This window comes from Dromiciops gliroides, chromosome 5 (genome assembly GCF_019393635.1).
Source record: "Dromiciops gliroides isolate mDroGli1 chromosome 5, mDroGli1.pri, whole genome shotgun sequence".
In the NCBI taxonomy this organism is placed as follows: domain Eukaryota; kingdom Metazoa; phylum Chordata; class Mammalia; order Microbiotheria; family Microbiotheriidae; genus Dromiciops; species Dromiciops gliroides.
The window spans coordinates 149,254,221-149,277,619 of NC_057865.1; the positions used below are offsets into that span (position 1 = coordinate 149,254,221).

At 38.2% G+C, this 23,399-nt stretch overlaps 1 protein-coding gene across 1 annotated transcript in view; it reads right to left on the reverse strand.

The window, feature by feature from the left end:
- Positions 1–23,399, reverse strand: part of FAM185A (family with sequence similarity 185 member A) — an 84,749-nt gene that overhangs the window by 38,253 nt on the left and 23,097 nt on the right. The window contains exon 5 of the mRNA XM_043968708.1: positions 18,436–18,477. Coding sequence (XP_043824643.1) covers positions 18,436–18,477 — 42 coding nt within the window. The remainder of the gene's footprint in view (positions 1–18,435; positions 18,478–23,399) is intronic.

Genomic DNA, 23,399 nt, shown 5'->3' on the forward strand with positions numbered 1-23,399 from the left:
AACAATTTACTTCTGCAGAAAAAAAAGAAATACACAATCAAGGATATCCGGCAAGGGCTATTCTTTAGTTTTCATGTGTTTTCTTTCATGAAGCTGGTTCCAACTACAAACAGTTTTTCAAGAATCAAAGTAAAAATATCATTTTCTGATGTTGCATTGAAGTAACTAAGAAGGCAGAATTGGTTCTGTTCTAAAAATTGTTTGACCATAAATACTGGCTCACAAAATACAGAAAAATTCCATGGGTCTCAAGAGCAGCATAGGGAGGAAATATGCATTAGAAGGTGATTAACACAAAGTGAACAGGAATCCTTTGTCCAGACAGTGATTGTAACAAGCAGGATCCCACAGAGAGCTTTTTGTCATTACAATACTGGCAAGAACTGTATATGTCTGATAGTTAAATCAATCAGTATCCAGCTAAAACCACCTGAAACCAAAGAAATGAATTTGGCTCAAATGTATCAAGGATGATTTAGAAATCTAACAATGAGCTAACACTGGGAATATAAACTTGGTTAATAGTAGAAGAAAAAAATAAAGGATAAGACTATGATCCAGGGGAGGAATAGGCTACAAAGTCAATTCAATTCAATGGAATTGAATGAACACTTATTAAATGCCTATCATGTGCAAGTTACTATACAAGAGTATAGTATGGTAGAAATAACATTCTAACTGCTGCCCCTATGACTCTGTGTGACTGCCTCACTTAAATCCAATTCACGCACAAGTTAAGACATCACCCACGATGTCATTGGTCCTCTTCAGAAATTAAGGATGAATGACAACACCAGTTCTCTGCTGAGAGCTTGCTTTTCACTATTTGCCAGGCAGCAACTGCAGGATAAACACATCAGTGATGAATAGCTGTCAAAACTGTCTGCTTATCCTCTTTTCCACGGGAACTAAGCAAGGTGAGGCAACCCTAAATAAAATTCTGTAATTGAACTGTTTTTGTGCCAACTCCTATTTAAAGACAGAATATATGTTCTGACATTCTGGATTTAACCTACTATTAAAAAATGGTATTCCAGGGAAATGCAAACTCTTTGTGTAAGATATCTAAGACAAGGTATCTCTACTTCCTTTCCTTTGATTCTAAACCTTTGGTGATTGGAACTCCAATCTCATTCAACTGTTCTCTTCAAAATGACAAATAATCTCTTAATTGCCCAATCTAGTCTACTTTTTTCAATTCTCATGTAATGTTTAACTCTGTAACATTTAAAATAGTCAATTATTCTCTCCTCCTAAACATTCCTTCTTCTGGATTTTCAACACTCTTCTCTCATAAGGAAGACTCAAAGTGAGACACGATAGCTGTCTTCAAGCATTCAAATGACCTATCATGTGCCATTGGTATAAGACTTGTTTTGTTTGACCCCAAACAACAGACCTGGGAGAAATGGGCAGAAGATACAGAGGCAAATGACATCAGAAAAAACAAACACCTTCCTAACAATTAGAGCCATCCCAAAGTAGAAATGGGCTTCCTAGAGACGTGATCCATTCTCCCTCTTTGGAGATCTTCAGGCCAAAGATGGACAATCACTTGTCAAGAATATAGTTTAGGGCCCTTTCTGGCTCTCAAATGCATAATTCAGTGGTTCCTGGATCTAGATTGTCTAGTAGTTCTCATCACCAACTGACTTCTGTGCATCTTGACAGGTTGTCCTGTAGGCACTTTAATCTCAAAATGCCCAGAACTCTTTATTCCCCCCTTCAAACTTCTGCATTACTGTCTAGGGCACTACTATTTTCCAAGCTATCTAGGCTTGGTGCCATCCAAAACTCTTTATTCTCATTCACCCCATACATCAGATCCATTAGGAAATGTTATCATTTCTGCATTTACACCATCTCTTGTATATGTTCCCCTCCTTCCATTCATACAACCACTACTGGCCCTCATTACCTCTGGCCTGGACTACAATAGCCTTCTAATTGGTCTCCCTGCATCAAGCCCTCCCCCACTCCACCAGATACTTCACTCAGCTGCTAAAGTGGTTTTCCTAAAGCATAGGTTTGCCCCCTTCATTCCCCTACTCAATAAACTCCAGTAGCTCCCTCTTATCTCTGGGAGCAAACACGTGTACCTTTCTATGTTTGGCATTTAAAGCTCTAAAGTCAAGTCAACAAGCATTCATGACGCACCAATTACACTGGTCTGCTCACATACAATCTTCCATCTTTCAGCCTCTGCACTTCCTGCCCCCCATGCCAGGAATGCTCTCCCTGCTTACCTCCACCTCTGGGTGTCCTTGGCTCCCTTCAAAAATCAGATCCAATCCTGCCTCCTGCCCTGGTGCAAGTGCCTTCCCCTAAAAGATTACTTCTCATCCACTTTGTGTACATACCCCAACATTTGTATCTTGTCTCTTCCATTAGATTGAGAGTTCTGTCTTCCTTCATATGTCCCTGGACTAGCACAGTGCCTGGCACATAAGAAACACCTGAATGCTTGTTGCCTATTGACTAACTTTACAACTAATTTACTAGATTATAAATTTTTTACAAGAGGAAAACTCGGTCTTATTCACCTCTACATCCACTCTCAATACAGCAGAGTAAAGGCATAGTGCCTTACATGGAGAAGATATTCATTAAATAAGTGTTAAATTCAATCTGATCCAAAAATGGCTATTTCAAAGGCTGAGAAGATAGCTGTACTGGAGAGCACATTATAGAGATCAAAGAGAAATTAGGGTAGGAGGTGAGGGGAGATTGTATACAGATGTTAGAACCAGCTGCAATTACATGAAAGAGTAGTGACTACAGATGTGAAACTGATTCTATATGGATTAGGAAGATATAACCTAATGCTATTCATTCATTCATGGTTATTACAGAGTTGAAGAGAATGTAGCAAGGATATTTAAACTATCCCCTGATACCACAAAGGACCACACCCAAATCATCTCATGTTATTTTGAGAGCTCTCCAGAGGAAATTGCCCTGTAACCTTCCTTGGGAGCTCAATCCAAAGTTTTATAACCACATTGTCAGGAAGTACTTCTTATTTGGTTATTTCTCTTAGGTTCCTATAAACCTTGCTTGTTTCTTTGTAATCTTGCTCCTAAATTAACATTAATTATGATTCTTGGAAACCTCAACCTCCATGGGCTTGAAGCACAACATCAAGATTATGATTCACCAATAACAACTACCATCCAAGGAAGCAAATTCTGTGAAGGAGTCAGCCATCCTCACTCATTGCAAATCAACTGTCACTCAAAGGGCAGGTGAGCCAACCCAGCTAAATCAGTGAGACCACCTGAGGGAGAGAGGGGGCAGCATGTGGTAGGCAAGTCAAACTATCACCAGTCCCTTGACCACCCTCTCCCCTCAGCCGCTGATGGAGACATCTCAGGACCCTGTACACAAGAGCTTTTAGAATAGCAATGTCTCCAGCCCATTGCCATCAGATATGATCTTGGGAAGCGAGCCCTATTGAGATCCAGGCTGGCAGTGGCTCCTGTATGCCTACAGTGACAGCCACTGAAGACTCAGACAAGAAAGTTCTCGTCACCAAAATCCTTGATACATTCAAGTGGTTCAGCCTCAAAAATGATAATAATTTATCAGTGGAACTAGCATTGTAAGAGAGGCATGGCCATCTGCTTTACTGCTGTGAGATCTTTTGATATAATTTGCAGCCGAAATCTCCTGTACCCATTCTGTTGTCTCTCTCGTTAGAAGGTGAGCCCCTGACACCAAGGACTTATTGTTCTTTTGTATCCATAACGCTAAACTGAGTACTTTGCACAGAGTAAGGCCTTAATCAATGCTTCATTCATTCATGCATTCAGTAACCATATCTAACCTGAAATTGAGATGTGTCCCAAGCTTCATCTCCAACAAATCCTTCATTTAATAGAGAACAGCAATCAGCCAATCAAAGAAACTCAAACTTGACTCACTTTGCTGCCCCTATGACTTCCTGCTGAGGACTGCTTTTCCTTATACTACATTATCCAGATAAAAGTTCTGAAAGTGACTGAAATCCCTCCAGATTGTTAACAAAAATATTATAGACTCAGTCAAAAAGATAGCAGATTGTTTTCCTTAAACAGAAAGTTTAATCTGAATCAATTTAAGAAAAGATAAAGTTTACCTTTAAATAGCAGTTTTCCTTTCCCAAGGTAGATAAATATACACTCATATAAAATCTCAAGAATGAGAAGATACTGACATCCTCTAAATTGACTTGTACCTCAGAGAGCATCCTGTCTAAAACAACAAGGGACCAAGTGTTCATCTAGTAATCTCCTTGAAAATCTCCAGTGAGAGGATCCACAGTTCAGTTTGTTAGGTAGTTGTGTCGTTGTTGTTTCTCATAAAGTGCCAAAAATATTTCTTTTTGCGAATTCCACCCATTGTTCCCAATTCTGCCCTCTGAGGGTAAATGGAATATATCTACTCCCTCTTCTAAGCTTTCCTGAATACCACTATCGCAACCATCCCCTCCCCCATCTCTTCTTCAGGCTAAACACATTACTTCCAACCATTCCTCAGCAAGTTTTTGTGGTCCTTCACCATTGCAGTTACCCTCATCTGGAAGCCCTTCATCTCGTCAGTATCCTTCTTAATATGAGAACGTCACGTACTGAGGACATCACAGCCTGGACTTGGTTCAGTAATCAGGATGGCCTCCAAGGTCCCTTCCAGTTCTTGATGCTATAATCCTTGATCCTATGACCCCTCATATTCCAGACACCATAGATGGGAGTGTGCCATTCTTTTTTGTTTGTTTGCAACAAACATTTATTTTATTTTTTCCAGTTACATGTAAGGGTAGTTTTCAACATTCATTTTCACAAGATTTAGAGTTCCAAATTTTTCTCCCTCCCTTTCCTCCCCCCTCCACAAGATTGCAACCAGGTTATATATGTACAATCCACAAGTGTTCTTTTTATCAGTTCTTTCTATGGGGGTAGACAGTAAGCTTCCTCATTAGTTCCTTGGGATTGTCGTGGTTTATTGCATTGCTGAGAGTAGTTAAGTCATTCACAATTGCTCATTGAACAATACTGCTGTCACTACACACAATGTCCTCCCAGCTCTGCTCACTTCACTATACATCGATGTTCTTTCCAGGTTTTTCTGGGATCATCCTGTCATTTCCTGTAGCACAAGACCGTTCCACCACAATCATATATCACAGCTTCTTCCATCATTCCTCAATTGATGGACATTCCCTTGATTATCAATTCTTAGCCTCCACCAAGAGTTGCTATAAATATTTTTTGTACAATTTCCCCCCTTTTCTCTTTTTCATGATTACTACTGTTAACTGTTTCCCTTCCATCCTATTCCTTTCCCCATGATATTTATTCCATTATCCAACTTCTTTCATCCTATCACTCTTCAAAAGGGATTTGCTTCTGTCTGTCCTCTCCCCCACTCTGCCCTTCCTTCTTTTGCCCTTCTCTCTTTATCCCCTTCCCCATCTATTTTCCTGCAGGGTTATAGAGATTACTCCACCCAATTGAGTGTCCACATTATTCCCTCCTTGTGCCAATTCTAATGAGATTGAGGTCTTTGAGCCAATTCTGATGAGTGTTAGGATCATTTACTGCCCAGGTTAAATAGATTACTCCACCCAATTGGGTGGGTGTGTTAATCCCTCCTTGAGGCAACTCTGATGAGTTAAAGGTCTTTTAGCCTTTTCTGAAGAGTGTAAAATTCATTTACTGCCCAGCTCCTCCCAGATCTCTTCACCCACTCCTTAAGCCCTTTCCTGTTTCTTTCATATGGGATTTTACCCCATGCTACCTCTGCCGTTCCCCCTCCCCCAGTGTGTTCCAGTCACCCCTCAATTTAACCCTAAAGATGTCATCATGGGGCAGCTAGGTGACACAGTGGACAAAACATCCACCCTGGACCCAGGGGGATGTCAGCCATAACCCAGCCTCAGAAACAAGACAGTCACCCACTGCACGACCCCAGGTATGTCCCCCAACTCCAATTTTTTATGGTTCTCTTGTGTCTTGTATTTGAAAGTCAAATTTTCCATTCAGTTCAGGTCTTTTCATCACAAATACCTGAAAGTCCTCTTTTTCATTAAAGTCCCATTTTTTTCCTCTGAAAAGAGTAAGCTCAGTTTTGCTGGGTAGGTGATTCTTGGTTGTAATACCAATTCCTTTGCCCTCTGGAATATCATATTCCATGCCCTCCAGTCCTTTAAATGTAGAAGCTGCTTGATCTTGTGCTATCCTGACTGGGGCTCCACAGTACTTGAATTCTTTCCTTCTGGCAGCTTGCAATATTTTCTCCTTGACCTGAGAGCTCTGGAATTTAGCTATAATATTACCAGGATTTTCCTTTTGGGATCTCTTTCTGAAGGTGATCAATGGATTCTTTCAATTTCTATTTTACCTCCTGCTTCTAGAATATCAGGGCAATTTTCCCAGACAATTTCTTGGAAGATGTCTAAGCTCTTTCTTTGATCACGGTTTTCAGGTAAACCAATAATTTTCAAATTATCTCTCCTGGACCTATTTTCCAGGTCAGCAGTTTTTCCAAGAAGATATTTCACATTGCCCTCTATTTTTTTATTCATTTGGATTTGCTTTATTGTGTCTTAGTTTCTCATAAAATCATTAGCTTCCATTTGTTCAATTCTAATTCTTAGGCAATTATTTTTGTCAGAGAGCTTTTGTACCTCCTTTTCCATTTGGCCAATTTGACTTTTCAAGCTGTTGACTTTTTTCTCATGTCTTTCCTGCATCACTCTCATTTCTCTTTCCATTTTTTCCCCTCTACCTCTCTAACTTTATCTTCAAAGTCCTTTTTGAGTACCTCTATGGCCTGAGACCAATTCATATTTTTCTTGGAAGCTTTAGATATAGGGGCCCTGACATTGACATCGTCCTCTGAGGGTGTGCCTCGATCTTCCTTGTCACTAAAGAAACTTTCTATGGTCCTCACCTTTCTCTGTCTGCTTATCTTGCCTTTCTTTTACTTGACTTTTAGCTCCTTACAGTGGGGCACTGTTTCCAGGCTGCAGTATCCCGAACTTCAGAAGTCCCAAGTGGTATGATTTAAGGAGGATCAGGTTCTTCACTCGCCTGGTCTGTTCCCTGGTCCACAGATGACCCCAGACCAACTTGCTAATCAACCGGCTTTGTGTGTTGTGGTCATTAGCTCAGACAAGCCTGTGCCCCTCCCCAACCTGGGCCACTGCTACTCAAGCCTACCTCCCGGTTCCCAGCATTGGTGAAAAACCCAAGTTCTGCCTCAGCACCAGCATAGACCCCTATAGTCTTCCCCCTGCCAAAGGCTCAGCCCTCTCACCAGACTGTGAGCTTAGTTCCAGACAACATTGGTGCTTCAGCTGATTCAGAGGTTCTGGGGGTCTCCTTCTCTTGTGAGGCCTTTCTGGGACTGGATCTGTGTCAGGGTGACTGTGGGGTTGGGCTCCACTCCTGTCTCAGCACAGTAGCTCCCTCCTTCCGACCTTCCAAGCCGTTCTTGGTTAGAAGATGATTTCAGCCTCAGACACTTGACACTTACTAGCTGTGTGACCCTGGGTAAGTCACTTAATCCTCACTGCCCCACAAAAAAAAAAAAAAAAAAGAAAATTATTTCAGCACATTCTTCTGTGGGTTTTGGTGCTCCAGGCATTATCCTATGGCATTATTTCGATGGTTTTTTTGAAGCAATCGTGTCCTGAGGTCAAGAGCTCACTTGGAAACGTGCCATTCTTTAGCTTTTGTGGCTTCCAGGAAGACATAAGTGCTCTCTTTGACTCCTCACTTCACATATCTAATCAGTTTCCAAGTCTTGTTTCCAACTGCACAATATTTCATAGGTTCTACTCCTCCTCTATTCACAGTCACTCCTTTAATTCAGTTTCTCTCACCTCATGTCTAGACTATTGCAACCGCCTCTTTCTTTTTTTCTTTTTTTTGGTGAGGCAAATGGGGTAAAGTGACTTGCCCAAGGTCACACAGCTAGTAAGTGTCAAGTGTCTGAGGCCAGATTTGAACTTGGGTCCTCCTGAATCCAGGGCTGGTGCTCTATCCACCATGCTACCTAGCTTCCCCCCTTTTTTCTTTCTTTCTTTCTTTTTTTTTTTTTTGCAACAGCCTCTTAATTGGACTTCCTTGCTTATCTCTTCTTTCTCCAATCCACACAGCTGCCAAAGTGATTTTCTTCATTTTTTTTTTTTGCAGGGTAATGAGGGTTAAGTGACTTGCCCAGGGTCACACAGCTAGTAAGTGTCAAGTGTCTGAGGCCAGATTTGAACTCAGGTCCTCCTGAATCCAGGGCCAGTGCTTTATCCACTGCACCACCTAACTGCCCAAAGTGATTTGTTTAAAGGCTGGAACTGACCTTACAAAATCAACTCCAATGGCTCCCTATTGCCTCTAGGATCAAACATAAGCTTCTCTGTTTAGCTTTTAAAGTTCTTCATAATCTGGTCCTAAACTACCTTTCCAATCAGTTTGTATATAATTTTTCCCTTCCAGTACTTAACAGAGTGCCTAAAACATAAGTGGGTTTGCTCATAAATGCTTGTGGACTTGACCGCCTTCTATAGTCCAAACAAATTGGTCTTCTGTTCTTCATCATAACACTTCATTTTCTGTGTCTTTTCTTTTTTTTATCACCAGTGCCTAACACTGATATTAAGTAGGCACTTAATAGCTGCTTGAGGGATTTACCAACTCATTTTGAATTTGAATTCTACTAGCTTGCCAGTTCTTTTTCACCCAAAGTGTTTTCAAGCCCTCTCTCCCATATCCTATACTTGTAAAATTCTTTTCAAAAATTGAGTCTAGTGTTTTATATTTATCCTTGTTCTATTTCATTTTCTTCCAGTCTGCAAAGATCTTTTCTGTATTCTATCACCTACAAATTTGACTATCATATCATCTATGCCTTCACCTTAGTCAGCAGTTCTCAAAAATGTGGTTCCTTGGACCCCGGAATTTTCTCAAGACCTTTGAGGGAGTCCATGAGGCTAAAAATATTTTTATAATAATACTAGGAGGTTATCTATTAAGATACTTCTTTTTCCAACTACGTATCTGTGTGAGGTCGGATTTTCAACATATGCTTCAACCAAAACAACATTATCACAACAGAATGAAAGCAGAATCAAGATAGAAGAATCCAGCTGTCTCCTAGTAAGCCAGACATTAAAGAGATTTGCAAAATATCAAAAACAATGCCACTCTTCTCACTTTTTTGTTTAGAAATCATAGTTATTTTCATAAAAAAAAAATGTTATTTATGTTAACGTGTAATGGGTTTGTTATTGTTATCTTTACATGAATATTTTTAAACCACTCCACTACTTTTGCCAAGAAAACTCCAAATGTAGTCAGAGACCATTGGATCTAACTGGAAAATGATTAAACAAAAACAAAACATTTTAAAATTTTGTCAGTTTTAATTTCTAATATAGCAAATGTGGATAAATATCACCTACATAAACAAAAGATCTTTGGAATTCTTAATAATTTTAAAGTGTGTGAGGGTGAGAGAACAAGGGTGTAAGGGACCCTGAGACCAAAAAGTTTGAGAAGCTCTGATCTGGGTCATCTATAATTAAAATCATGTCAGACAGAAATCCATTTTCTACCTCTCCCCAAGATGACAGAGACTCATCAAATATTCTTCTTAGATCTGGTCATGTAACCTGGCCCAAATTCTCTTAATTTTATTATTATCTACTTCATACTTTTCATATGAAAGACTTTGTTTTGGCTGGAATCTAAGTGTACTGTTTATAGCATTTTCTTCAGCTAACTACCAGTGTAAGAAGACTTATCAAAAACATACATGAAGTTAACCTAGCACAGCCAATTTGGGGGGGGGGGTTGTTTGTTTGTTTTTTTAGTGAGACAATTCGGATTAAGTGACTTGCCCAGGGTCACACAGCTAGTAAGTGTTAAGTGTCTGAGGCCGGATTTGAACTCAGGTACTCCTGACTCCAGGGTCGGTGCTTTATCCACTACGCCACCTAGCTGCCCCAGCCAATTTTTTTTTTCAGTGAGGCAATCAGGGTTAAGTGACTTGCCCAGGGTCACACAGCTAGTAAGTGTTAAGTATCTGAGGCCGGATTTGAACTCAGGTACTCCTGACTCCAGAGCCGGTGCTCTATCCACTGTGCCCCCCCAGCCTATTTTTAATGAAGTAATACTGATGACACTTATAATACTCACTGGCAGCTAGATGAAGACCTGAGTTCTAATCCAGTTTAAGATACTTTCTAGTTGTGTGACCTTCTACAAGTCATTTAACTTGTATCCCTCAGTAATAGGACATTTGAAAAAGCAAAAGAGTTCGGGCAACAAACCAAAATAATAATCTGCAAATCTAAACATAATCATCAATGAAATAAGATAAATTTTCATTAAAAAGAAAGACCTTTGATTTGAAGTATTCCTGGGAAGAAAAAAATCCAGAAGAATTCAATTTGCTCATTACTGGGAAAGGTGTTTTCTAAGCTTGGTAAAGTGGGGAGGAGAAAGTAGGGAGGAGAGGGAGAACCTAAGGAAGAAGAAAAATGGAACATCAATGAAAACCTCTAGGGGACAGAAAAGACAAATAGGCCAAAAAAATTCAACAGGCTTTTTATAGTCCTTAATTGCTTAATGCCAATTTATTGTGTCTACTAAGTAAAACTAACTTAAGTTATTAATTAAATAACACTCCAGAACATACTTATTATAATTATTTCCAACTTTCACTTGACATATAAGAAGTTTCAGAATTTACATTTCTTTGAAAAGGGTCTAATACTTCTATTTCCATGGTCACTCAGCAATTAGTCTTTAATTAGGTTGTAGTTGTGTACCTTAACCGTGGAGATCCCCTTCTCTAAATCCCTAAATCCTTGCCGTAACAGTGTACTAATTTTAGTAAAAGGAGGGAGGTTAAATTTATGTAAGATCACTTGTTCTTGATTAGAGTCAAGATGGGGTAAGAAGAAGATTATAAGTAAGCAAGATCCAAAGATGACAGATTTACTTTTTTTTTGACAGGGCAATGAGGGTTACATGACTTGCTAGTAAGTGTCAAGTGTCTGAGGCCGGATTTGAACTCAGGTCCTCCTGAATCCAGGGCTGGTGCATTATCCACTGTGCCACCTAGCTGCCCCTAAGATGACAGATTTAGAACTTCGAAGGACTCAAACTGTTGAAAGGCTTCTCTGCTATCCCAGATGCACTGATTTTTGTTCATGCAGAATTTTTTCAATATCATATACCAAAATTTCCTGTCATCATTTGTTTTATCTATTTTTATTAATTTCCGATTTTATTTTTCTGTCCATAGTTTAACAAAGAACTCTACTCCTAGCCATGAAAGGCTAGGATTTAGTTCTCTTAAACATTTTTTTTAAATGGTGTGACCTTTTATATTCAAGGTTGGGCTGGGATCTGAACCTAGGTCCTCTCATTCTAAATCCAGGACCCTTCTCTCCATATTACACTGGTGAGCTTATTTAACCATTCGAATTCCATCAATATTCCCTTCTCTGATATGAAAGCTACAAGAGACATGCCGGCTTCAAGATTGGTACACTGATTTCCTAATTTCCAGTTTTCCTTCCCTGGCAAACTTCAAGGTCACATGTTAAATTCACCAAGTTAACCTATGATCTCAATTATTATTAAATCAGATTTCCCATTGAATTACAATGGTTGCTCAAGCATAAGTGTTGGCTTCACATTTGAAAAAAAAAAGTCTCTGCTACTTCCCCTTTGATACAAGTTTCATTTACTTATAGTGACAAAAAGTACAAATCACAGAAGCTGTTGAAATGAAAAAAGATGTGCCAAGTATCTGTTCCCTTTTGCAAACTGCTAAGCTGAAAATTTCAATCAGGACATGGATTGCTTTTCTCTGAACTCACTCCTGGTTTCTCAGTTCCACTCAAATGTTATTGCCTAGATTTCAACATAGTGACCAGGGTCCTTGTGCTGGATTAATTGACCAAATTTAGGCTCCTCTCTAACTTGAGTGTCTCCAACTTCCCCATCTTCCCTGGTTAGCATCTCTTCTGTTATATCCCCCTTCTTTGACTGGCTTTTGCTGCAGGGTTTTATTCTATTCCTTGCTACCCTCTGTGCCATATGTTCATTTTCTTGGTTGGTCCCTGCACTTTGGGATGAATATCTGTCCTCGAGCTGCCAGCATCCAGTTTAAAAACTCTTTTCTTCCCTCAATCAGTCGTCAACAAGAATTTATTAAGCACCTACTATGTGCCAGGCCCTATGCTTCGCCTGGGGCATAAAAAGATACTCACAGTCTAACTGTAAGGCTCAAATTAAAATCCATTATTTATTAAGGTTATGGAAGATAAAGCTAATAAATAGAGAAATTAGATCAAAACAAATAAAACACACCTTACAAAATTTAGCAGGACTATATTTTTGGTTTAATGAAAAATATAATTCTGAATATTTCTATAGATCTCTCTGCTACAAGAAGATATGTTGTCACAAAGTATACAATTTTTATAACTCATGCCCTTCAGCCAAGAAAGAAATTGATATTTGATCATGAAAATAGGCAATTTAAAAATAAGAGCATAAAAAAAGGGGCTTAAAATCCAGGAGATCTTCCAGAAATTGTTACTGGCTTTATGAGTCCAAATGCAAACAAATATTTTCTTATTTAGAATTTTCTGACATTGTCTGCTTATGTCACCAGCTGGTAGTGGCTTAAAATGGATTTAGATGAGAATTCAATTCAATAAAAGAATCTAAACATGCTCAAATTTTGGGTTAAAATTCTCATTAGAAGGACATTTCCATTCTTCCTCAGCTACTGAATTACTAAGTTAATTCCAAAAGAACCAATTTTATGCAACAGTTATAAGAACACAGATTTTTGAGACGGAAGGACTTCAGCCTTAACAGGAAAGAAAACTAAGGCCCAGAGTGGTTAAATAACTTGCTCAAGCACACCCCAAGGTTCTATCCTAGTCCCTGAGCCCTTCTTTCTAGACATGTTCACTTGGGGAATGAAAGAGAGGAACGATCATCTAAGCTTCAGGCCTGCCAAGGCAGGCAAAAGGCTGATTTACCCAAAGAAAGCAGCAGAGCATCAGTAGGGCAGGGGTGAGGGACCTAAAACGGCACTGGAGAGTGAAGAGTGACTGAATGTCACAGCCAAAATGAAGAACAGGCTTAGGGGTAATAAAGTATAGGGAGAAATAGGTGGCGCCATAGTGCACAGAGCACACAGTCTGGAGTCAGGAAGATCAAAGTTCAAATAAAGCCTACTTACTAGTTGTGTGTCTTTGGATAAATCACTTAACCTTTGTGTGCCTCAGTCTCCTTATATGTAAAACGAGGATAATACTTCTCAAGGTTGTGAGAATCAAATGAAACAATGATTGTAAAGTGCTTAGAATACAGTGTCTGCACAAAGTAATCACTATATAAATATTATTATTATTGTTCAATGCAATGATAAAAGGTCCTATGACCCACATGTACAAAAATATTTATAGCTTCTCTTTTTGTGGTAGCAAAGAATTGGAAATTGAGGGGATGCTCATCAGTTGGGGAATGGCTGAACAACTTGTGGTATATGATTGTGAAGGAATATGATTGTGCTGTAAGAAATGATCAGCAGGCAGATTTCAGGAAAGCCTGGAAAGACTTACATGAATTGATGCTGAGTGGAATGAGCAGAACCAAGAGAATATTGTACACAGTATCAACAACATTGTGTGATGGTCAGCTGTGATAGACTTGGCTCTTCTCAGCAATGCAATGATCCAAGACAAGGCCAAAAGACTCATAATGCTCTCCACATCCAGAAAAAGAACTGTGGAGTCTGAATGCAGATTGAAGCATGCTATTTTCACTTATGTTGTTGGTTTTTTAGTTGTTGTTGTTTCTTCTTTCTTGTGTTTTTTTTCCTTTTGTTCTGATTCTTCTCTTACAACATGACTGATGTGGAGACATGTTTAACATGAATGTAATGGATAACCTACAACAGATTGCTTTGCTGGTTTCAGGAGTGGAGGAGGAAAAGGTGGGGGAGGAAAATTCTGAACTCAAAATCTCACAAAAATAAATGTTGAAAACTATCTTTACATGGAATTGGAAAAAATAAAATACTAAGAGAGAGAGAGAGAGAGAGAGAGAGAGAGAGAGAGAGAGAGACACAGAGACAGAGAGACAGAGACAGAGACAGAGAGGATATCATAAAAGTATTTTTTAAAAAGGTCCTAGGAAATAGTGGTAAATCAAGGAATCAGCACAGGGACTTTAAACTGACCAGGCTGGATAGTTTAATGCATAAAATTCCTTTGAGTAAGTTTTCGCGATCATATAAATTCTCTTTCGTGGGGAGAAAACATGTAAAAAACAGACGTGGAGCTTTGATAGTATATTGGTAGATAGAGGGAAAAGAGGTGTGAATGCCGGAGTTTAGGTACAAGGACAGTCACAAAGTAGTGGCATGTAATCAGGGACTAGATGGGGCAGATCCTTTAACCTGAGTCAGAGTCACCAAGAAAGTTTAGAGATGCTAAGCCAGGAAATGAAGATAAACAGGGGTTTAGATTGTAGCAAAGAGAAATCTTTAGGTCAAGGGCAGGATTCCCTAAGGTCTATTACAGGAAGCATCTGTTTCCTGGGTATGCTGAGACCCTCAGTATAGCCTCAGATTAGAACATTCCTAACAGTAACAGAGACCACGAGTTATGTTTTCAACACAAGGAAAAGTACACACAATCTTACATCACAGATTTTCAGGTTTTTATTTTAAAACAAAAAATTTTAATGGGGTCCTAAATTGCAAAAATGAATACAATGATAAAATTAATTTGCTAATAAAATGGTTTATCTGACTTTATTAAAGGACAATATTCCAATTGAAAAATCACTAAATACTTTGTACAAAAAAAAGAAAAAGAAATGCCCAAACCATTCTCTTTTTGGACATTACTATTACCTCCATGTTACTAAGAGGTACCTTGAAAATCAATCTCCACATGAAAAACAAACTAATTTTCTCTTGATGAATATCGATATGGGTAAAGTTCAAGATCATAAAGATCTATTATGTCCAAAAGAAAATATCTAGGTCATGCTAATAACTAGGGAAACAAGAAGAAGTAACGTTAGAACAAAGAGGTACTGGTCTGATAGAACTGATATATAATAATATTTTAAATTATCGAAATGCTATCATTTTGATTTTGAAATAACATAATCAATGTAAAAATCTGAGACAAAAGGTTTTTTGGCCCAAAATAAAATCAATCTCTGATGATTAACCAAAGTAGTTAGAATTTCATTAAGATTGTTGGGCTTTTGCATTGCTCACCATTTCACTATATAAAGACAACCTGTTATTCCAGAAGCACCACCATGAGAGATCAAATAAAGATATTTGGAGAATGGATAATATTTGCATAAGGACAATATTTCCATAATTCTTAATGAGGAGAGAAATAACACCTACGTCACAGAGTCGTCATGAGAATTAAGATAAACTGGGAATGCATTTGGTAAAACTTAAACACTATATTAAAAGTTATTATTATTATTACACATTAGTATTCTTCAAATGAGGGTGTGGGCCTATTAAGAGGCTTAAAACAATTATGAAAGGCCCTTGCCACCAGCACTTCCTGTTGTCTCTGCCACACTGCCCATTCTTCCACTAATCTCTTTCTTTCATACATGAACACTACTGGCTCACTGTTAGTTGTAATTTATCTGTTGCTCTTGTAACCAACAGTTCCACATTTGTGAGAGCTCAGAAAAAGATCCCATAGTCTCAGTCTGTGTGGGACCATGCTTTTTAAAATTAACTACACATACAGTTTAACGAATCTGGGTCAATTATAATGGGAAAATGAAACAGAATATGGAGGAAAATGGACAAACTTTAAGTTAAGTATAAACAAATTAAATTTAAAAATTTTTTTAAAAAGAATAAGCTACACAGACTGTGAAAGTGATTCAAATTTTAAGTATATACTCTAGGGAATAAGGCACTGGTTTTATCTCCTGGACTGACTATTCACCAAACTATATGGCTTTTCTCACATACAATGACTGCAATGACAGAATGAAAAATATCATAAAAGGAATCAGATCTAGACTAACTGAAAAACTAGTGATAGAGAAAACAGATAATGAAATATTTTCCTTTGCATATCAGAAAGATGAAGAATTATTAGAGCAGCAGGTTGTACTCACTATCTGATGCAGTCTGTGCATCAGATATTTTACATAACTGTTTATCTTTGTTACAAAAAAAAAAAGTTCAAAGGGGGCACAGATAAGGTATTTTCCCAGAAATTATTGTGATATAGACACCAGAAGGCATGAATAAAATGTATTTTTAAAAATAAATAAAAATATAGCACTTTTATTAGAGGGTATGGGTTTAGAAGATTCTAATAACATCTTCAACCGTGACTGAAATCATGACTTTCACTACAGTGATTTATAAAAAAAAATTTATCCAGAGAATCCTTAATAAGTGTATATGTTTGGTTCCCCTCAAACATTTAAAAATGCATTTCTTATTCACTTAAAAACATTATGAGGAACTATACTGACAGCAAAAATACCATCTACTCTATGGTTTGAGCTTAATTTTAAGAGACCATAATAGAAGCTAGTGACTTTAAGTGAATATATAATTTGTCTCTCTTATTTTGCTATATCTTCATAAAACACTAAAATTCTTCAATTTCTGAGTTTCCAAATAGGTATTTTCTATAATGTAAAAGCAAACCACAACCTATTCTTTTATATTTGTATGTTTTTAGAATAGTACTTCACAGCTTTATTTCCTATTTATGCTAATAAGTTCCAGCAAATTTAGTTTCATCCAAAGTGGCAGATGATTAGAGCTATCCAAAACTAGAAAGGGATGCTACATGAAATAGAGAATTCCCATCACTGAAGAGTTCAAGCAAAGACCCATCAGGTCATCAGGAATATTATAGAAGGGAACAGAATCGGATTTGGGGATAGACTACTAGACTTCTGAAGTTCCTTCCAATACCAAGGTTTTATGGTATGATTAAAAACTAACTAAACACAATTGTTCTACATGTCAAGTGTCTTAATATTTTTTTTGGCGGGTGAGGCAATTGGGGTTAAGTGACTTGCCCAGGGTCACACAGCCAGTAAGTCTCAAGTGTCTGAGGCCAGATTTGAACTCAGGTACTCCTGACTCCGGGGCCAGTGCTCTATCCACTGTGCCACCTAGCTGCCCCAAGTGTCTTAATATTTAATAGTGTGCTCAGTGAATAATGGAGAATGTATTATTCTTCTTTGAGCGGATACAAATTCATCTAAGAAAAGGAGAGTGTTGCCTTAGATACTATCTCCTTAATTCAGCATCAATGGCTTGAGAAAAAAATTAGTTCATAAGAGGAAAGGTGTTTTGAATCGTAATTCAGAACTATTTTAAAACTAATTTTCAAGAAGCAATTCATTTCACTGATTTTCAGACTATTATTTCAGTTATTATGTACTATCATCTTCCCATTTTGATGGCCAAATTTTATTTTTTCCCGTATGAAAGAGTTAAAAGTTTCTCTTTGTGTTACTACTGAACCAAAGAAAAAAAGCCTTCGAAAAAGAAAATTCTAAACAGACAATATCCAATTGACTTGTTTATCTCATACACTACCCATAAACAGTTGCCTGATGTCATGGGAACCCTCCCTCTCTGCTGCCATTGCTTCAGACTGCCCTCCCTTCTCCTCTGACGCCTGGGACTTCTTTCCATCCTGGCTTCTCCTCTCCCCCAAATCTAGTCCCATTTCTTTACTGTGTCACAATACCAGTACAGGCCAGGGTGCTGTTTATTTTTTCACTTTGTCCCAATATTAGTACAGGACCCAGCAATAGGAAGGGAAAAAAAAGATAAGCTTAACCCCATTTAATGGCTGTTCCTTCTTTCCTCCCTTTACTCTTTCTGTTTATCCGGTCCCAGACATATGTCCCAAATGGAAACTAGTACCAAGGGTTTGGAGTTAGGCACCTCCATTTCCACTCCTTGGCACAGCAATGGGATAAGTGTGTACTAGAAGGGAAGACATGTTTCTGGCAGGCCAAGCTGGCATTCTGAAAACATTCTTTTCTAAAAACATTATCATACATGTTGATTAGGTTACTAGTACAATATTAGATACTTCAGTTATGTCATAGATTAAATAGGTTTTTAGGTACTTCTATGAGTACCTATCTATTACAAAAAGCATAATTTCTATGGGAAAATAAGTTCCCCCCAAAACCTTTACAAACATGCTTTTAGAACCACCATTTCCTAAGTTAAGGATTATCTCTAACTACATGGTACACCAAGGTATGCAGCAATTACATTTCGATTAGGCAAAGTATGATCAAAAATGGCATTATAATATTGTTCTACAGAATAAAAAGCACAGGTAAGTCTTAAAGCCAATTTAAAGAAGCCAGCACATACCTATTGTGATGTTACCCATTTCGCTGTGTACTGTTAAATCACCTACAAGAAAGAAAAGAGAGAGAATACTATTAAATCACCCCAGAGACAGACAGAATGTTTATATTCGACTGAAAAAAAAAGATGTATATGTTGTACAGTACCCAAAACAGAACTAGTTCTATAAGCTATAATTGGAAATTATATGTTGACTTACTATTATATCAAACCTACTCAGGCTGTACAATTCTAAGTAACGCATAGCTATAGATTTTGTTCAGATTTAAGAAAAACAACTTTTCTACCAAAATAAACAATCTATTCAGTCTGAACAGGACATATACTCCCTGACAAACGGTGGGGAGTGGAGGATGATCTCATGTAAACCACAGAGTTTTTTATCAAGTTTCTCTGATAAAGGTCTCATCTCCAGGATTCATATGGCACTGATTCAAATTTTAACAAGAATAAGATACATTACTTACTAAATAAGTGGACCGAGGATAGGAATAGGCAGATTTTAAAGGAAAAAATGCAAGGTATTAAAAGAGACAGAAAAATTTATATAATAAAACTATAAAGAAAAACAACTTTGAAAGATTTGATCATTTGATCAATGCAATAACCAGCCATGATTCCATGGTGAAGTTTGTTACCCAATTCTTAAGAGAGATGTAATTAACTCAAGATGAAGAATGAGACATCCATCTTCAGACACAATGTGGAAATCCATTTTGCCTGACCATGTCTACTGATTACAAACATTTTCTTTTTCTTTTTGTCCAAGCAGGGTGGGGTTGAGAGGCAAGGAAGTTTAGGGATGTGGAAGCAAAATTAACAGATAGATAAAGAGGGTCATATTCAGGCATATTTTTTAATGGAGGGAAAAGAACAGAAGGAAATCCAGAAATGACAATTTTGAAAGCTAAAGATTTTTACTATATATTTTGAAAGTACATAAGAGGGGCAGCTAGGTGGTGCAGTTGGATAGAGCAACCGCCCTGGATTCAGGAGGACCTGAGTTCAAATGCGGCCTTAGACACTTAACACTTACTAGCTGTGTGACCCTGGGCAAGTCTCTTAACCCCAAATGCCTCACCAAAAAAACAAAACAAAGTATGTAAGAGGGGGAAGCTAGTTGGCGTAGTGGATAAAGCACCGGCCTTGGATTCAGGAGGACTTGAGTTCAAATCCGGCCTCAGACACTTGACACTAGCTGTGTGACCCTGGGCAAGTCACTTAACCCTCACTACCCTGAAAAAAAGAATACAAAAGAGATCTGTTGTTTCATGTCAAATTTTTTTCTGTTCTATTATAAATATGCAAGTGTCCATTCTATTTAGTGTTTATTACATTCAGAATAAAAATTGAAATAAAAAATCCTACAGAGCTAAAAATTCTGCCAAATGCACTCACTGCACATTTTTTGATCTATACGTCAATATTTACCAATCTATACAGAAAGTCAATTCTGAGCCAAAAGCTGAAACATTTCTTGTAAAACAACATTTTAGTTTTAAAACAAGTATTCTTCCTATCGTACAGTTGCCTTCATCTGCAGTGATTAAAGTGGTTTCTGGTTGTGGAGTATAATGCACATACTAAAATATGACTAAGAAAAACCCCCAAAGCATTCCATACTTTAATGAGAACCTATTTCCCAGGATGAATGTGGGAGATTGAAACCACTTTTTTTCCTCCTCAGAAGAGCTTTTTTGTTCAGCATGTATATAGGAATAGTCAGTCTTGGAACTATTATACATCACCACATTCTTCAGCATTCCCTCTATACACAGTTAAACAACATTACTTTTTCCCTGAATCCCAGCAAAACACCCTGAAAACATAAAGAAATAATCTTGGTTCCAGAATGAATCCATTGTGATGGGAATGCATGTAAACTGTTCCAAACGTCCTTCTAAACAACACATCAACATGTACGCAAATGATTCCTGAGTCAGATTTTAAGGCAGGCTATTGTTCCAATTTTTCTACATTTCCCACATTCAAATATACTTCACAGCAATAAGTATATGAACAAGGAGTGAGTTTGTGTAGGAATAAAGCTTGGTTTGTACTTACTGGAAGATCGGCTTAAAAAAAAAAAGTAAGAAATCCTGGAAGTGTTAGGTGTAGTATAGAGCAGTTATTCTGTAAACATTATTTTTACCAGTTTGTGCTGTACATTTTCTCCAAATGTTCAGACCTATTAAAATGTGTAGCTGTCCCACCCACTTGCAAAGAACAGCCAAAGCCAATACCTAGTCCAAAGCAAGTGTTTCATATATCCTCCTCTATGAAGGAACAAAAAATGATCATCACTGACATTTAAATAGTACTTTAAAGTAAACAAAGTGCTTTACAGATGTGACCTCTCTTAAGCTTCAACACATCCCTGCCCTGGGGTGCTATGATCCCTGTCTGTGGATGAAGTGAGGCTTTGAGAAGTTTGACTTTTGCCACACAGAAAATCACCCCATAACTTCCCGAGTTTTCATAATCCTGGGCTTTGTAATATAGTGGATGGAGCAGGTTTCAGAGCAAGGAAGACTTGGGTTCAAGTCTCACCCCTGACACATACTGGTTCTGTGATGTTAAGCAAATCCTCCAACCTCTTGGTGCCCTCAAGCAATCCTCATCCTCTCTAAGACTATGTTACAGAGCAGGTACTGAGCTTAACTAGAAAAGAGAATTTCCTCACAAGTGTTCCCTATACTATTGAAATCATGGGTCTGGTTAAAACTAAAACAGGAGGCATGACATTTCCAGTCACTAAAAAAATTGATCAAATGTGCAATGCAAAGAACTCAAGTCAATTTAAATATATATTGAGTGTTTACTAGGTATAATATGGTCTATGCCTCAGGAAATCACAACCAATCGAAGAGAAGAACATCACCACCACCACCAACAGCTTCAGAGTTGTTTATAACATTTTAAGACTCCCAAAGTCCTTTCTTCTCAGAAATTTTGTGAAGTAAATACCATTCTCCTCATTTTACAGATAAAAAAACTGAGGCTCAAAGAGATTAAACAAGTTGCTAGAGTCATAGAGTCACTAAGTTCAAGACTACTTCACTATGCTGCCTCTCAAAGACAAGATTTACACACATTATTTTATTTGTTTGTTTGTTTGTTTTGCAAGGGCAATGAGGGTGAAGTGACTTGCCCAGGGTCACACAGCTAGTAAGTGTCAAGTGTCTAAGGCCGGATTTGAACTCAGGTTCTCCTGAATCCAAGGCCAGTGCTTTATCCACTGTGCTACCTAGCTGCCCCCAAGATTTACACACATTAAAAACTTAAAACAATGCCATGCAGAGTCAAATATAGTATAATCATCAATAATATTAATATCTTGTGCTTATATGGTGTTTTAAAGTCACAAATCACTTCATACATATTATTTCATTTTATCCAAGTGAATAGTAAAAAGACCAATTGTATAAGAGTTTAGAGGAGGGACACTTAGCTTTGTGCGTTGCAGTAGTCATGGAGAAGGTAGGATGTAATCTAAGCCATAAATCAAGCAGGATTTAGACAAGGACAGTAGAATAGTAATCATTCTAACATGTATATAGCACCTAGGATGTACCAGGCATTGTGCTAAGCACTTTAGAATTCTTATTTCATTTGATCCTCATAACAACCACGGGAGGTAAGTGTTATTATTGTTCCCATTTTCCCCCCACAGACGAGGAAATTGAGGAAAATAGATGTTAAGTGATTTGCCCAGGGTTACACAACTAGTAAATGTATGAGGTCGCCCTTGAACTCAGGTCTTCCTGAATGCAGTCCTGGTGCTCTATCCACTGTGCCACCTAGTTATAGGATGTTCAAGGAAGACCAGATCTTCTGATATGAAAGCTTGCCAAGCCCTTTTCGGGGCTGCTCACCCACCTGTGGTGCCTACCAGCCATCCAACTCTCACCTGTGGCTCCAGGAAGCTGTAGCATGCACAGTGGCCACACCCTGGTATACTTTTTCAGCAGAGAAGCTAAACCAGCTTGAGGGTAACCAATGGTTATTATACCCATCCGTGAGTTAGAGGAATGTCTACTCCAAGCATGTGAAGACTTCCCCCAGCAAGATGGGTGGATGAGAACAATTTGTTCCAACAGCCACGAAGGCGGCCGAAGCAAGCCCTATGGAGAGTGTGGACTGTGGTCAGACATCAGAGAAGCCAAGGTCATCCAATGCCAGTCATTTTTATTTTTTTCTAGCCACTGGCCTTCAATGACTCTGGAAAAGAGTGAGGCTGATGACTTTGTGCAACTCTGCCTCACCTAAATCCAATTCACCTGTAAGTCAAGACACCAACCTCATGTCACTGATCCTCTTTGAAAACAAAGGACAAACAATATATAATAGTGACTCATTGAAAAGTCTTTGATTAAAGGAATGAGAGGATATTTTAGAGAGATTAATCTGGTGGCAGTATGCGGGATGGGAACAGTTAGAATGCTGAAGGTAATAATGGCATGGAGTAAGGAGGCAAGGATAAGATGGATGAAGGCCACATCTCTAGTTGCTCTGCCCTAGTTGGTCTCTGCCTAGTAGGTCTCTTCTAGCATATCCTGCTAGACACTAGAGTTACCTTCAACCCAAAACAGGATATCAGGAATAAATATTTAGTGGAACAACAACAAAAAAGGAATATTTGAAGAATAAATTAAGAATGCCTTTTGAATCACTCTTTTAATGTTGAGTCCTTATACTTCCCCCCTCAGTGTTTTTTCTGTGGTTGTCAGTGTAGTAGGGTAAAACAAACAACAGATTTTGATTCAGACTGCTTTAGCTCAAGTCTCTGTTCTGAAATGAACTGGTCATGTCCTTGGGCCGATGGTTATCCTCTCCACATCATCGGGGTTATGACCACACCCCTCCCCCCTCCCTACACACGATCTAGAAAATCTGGGTAAATTTTTCTGTCTCTCTGAATTCTAGAACCTTTAATTGCTCTCCCCTAGTTTGGGTTCTGCTTAGTA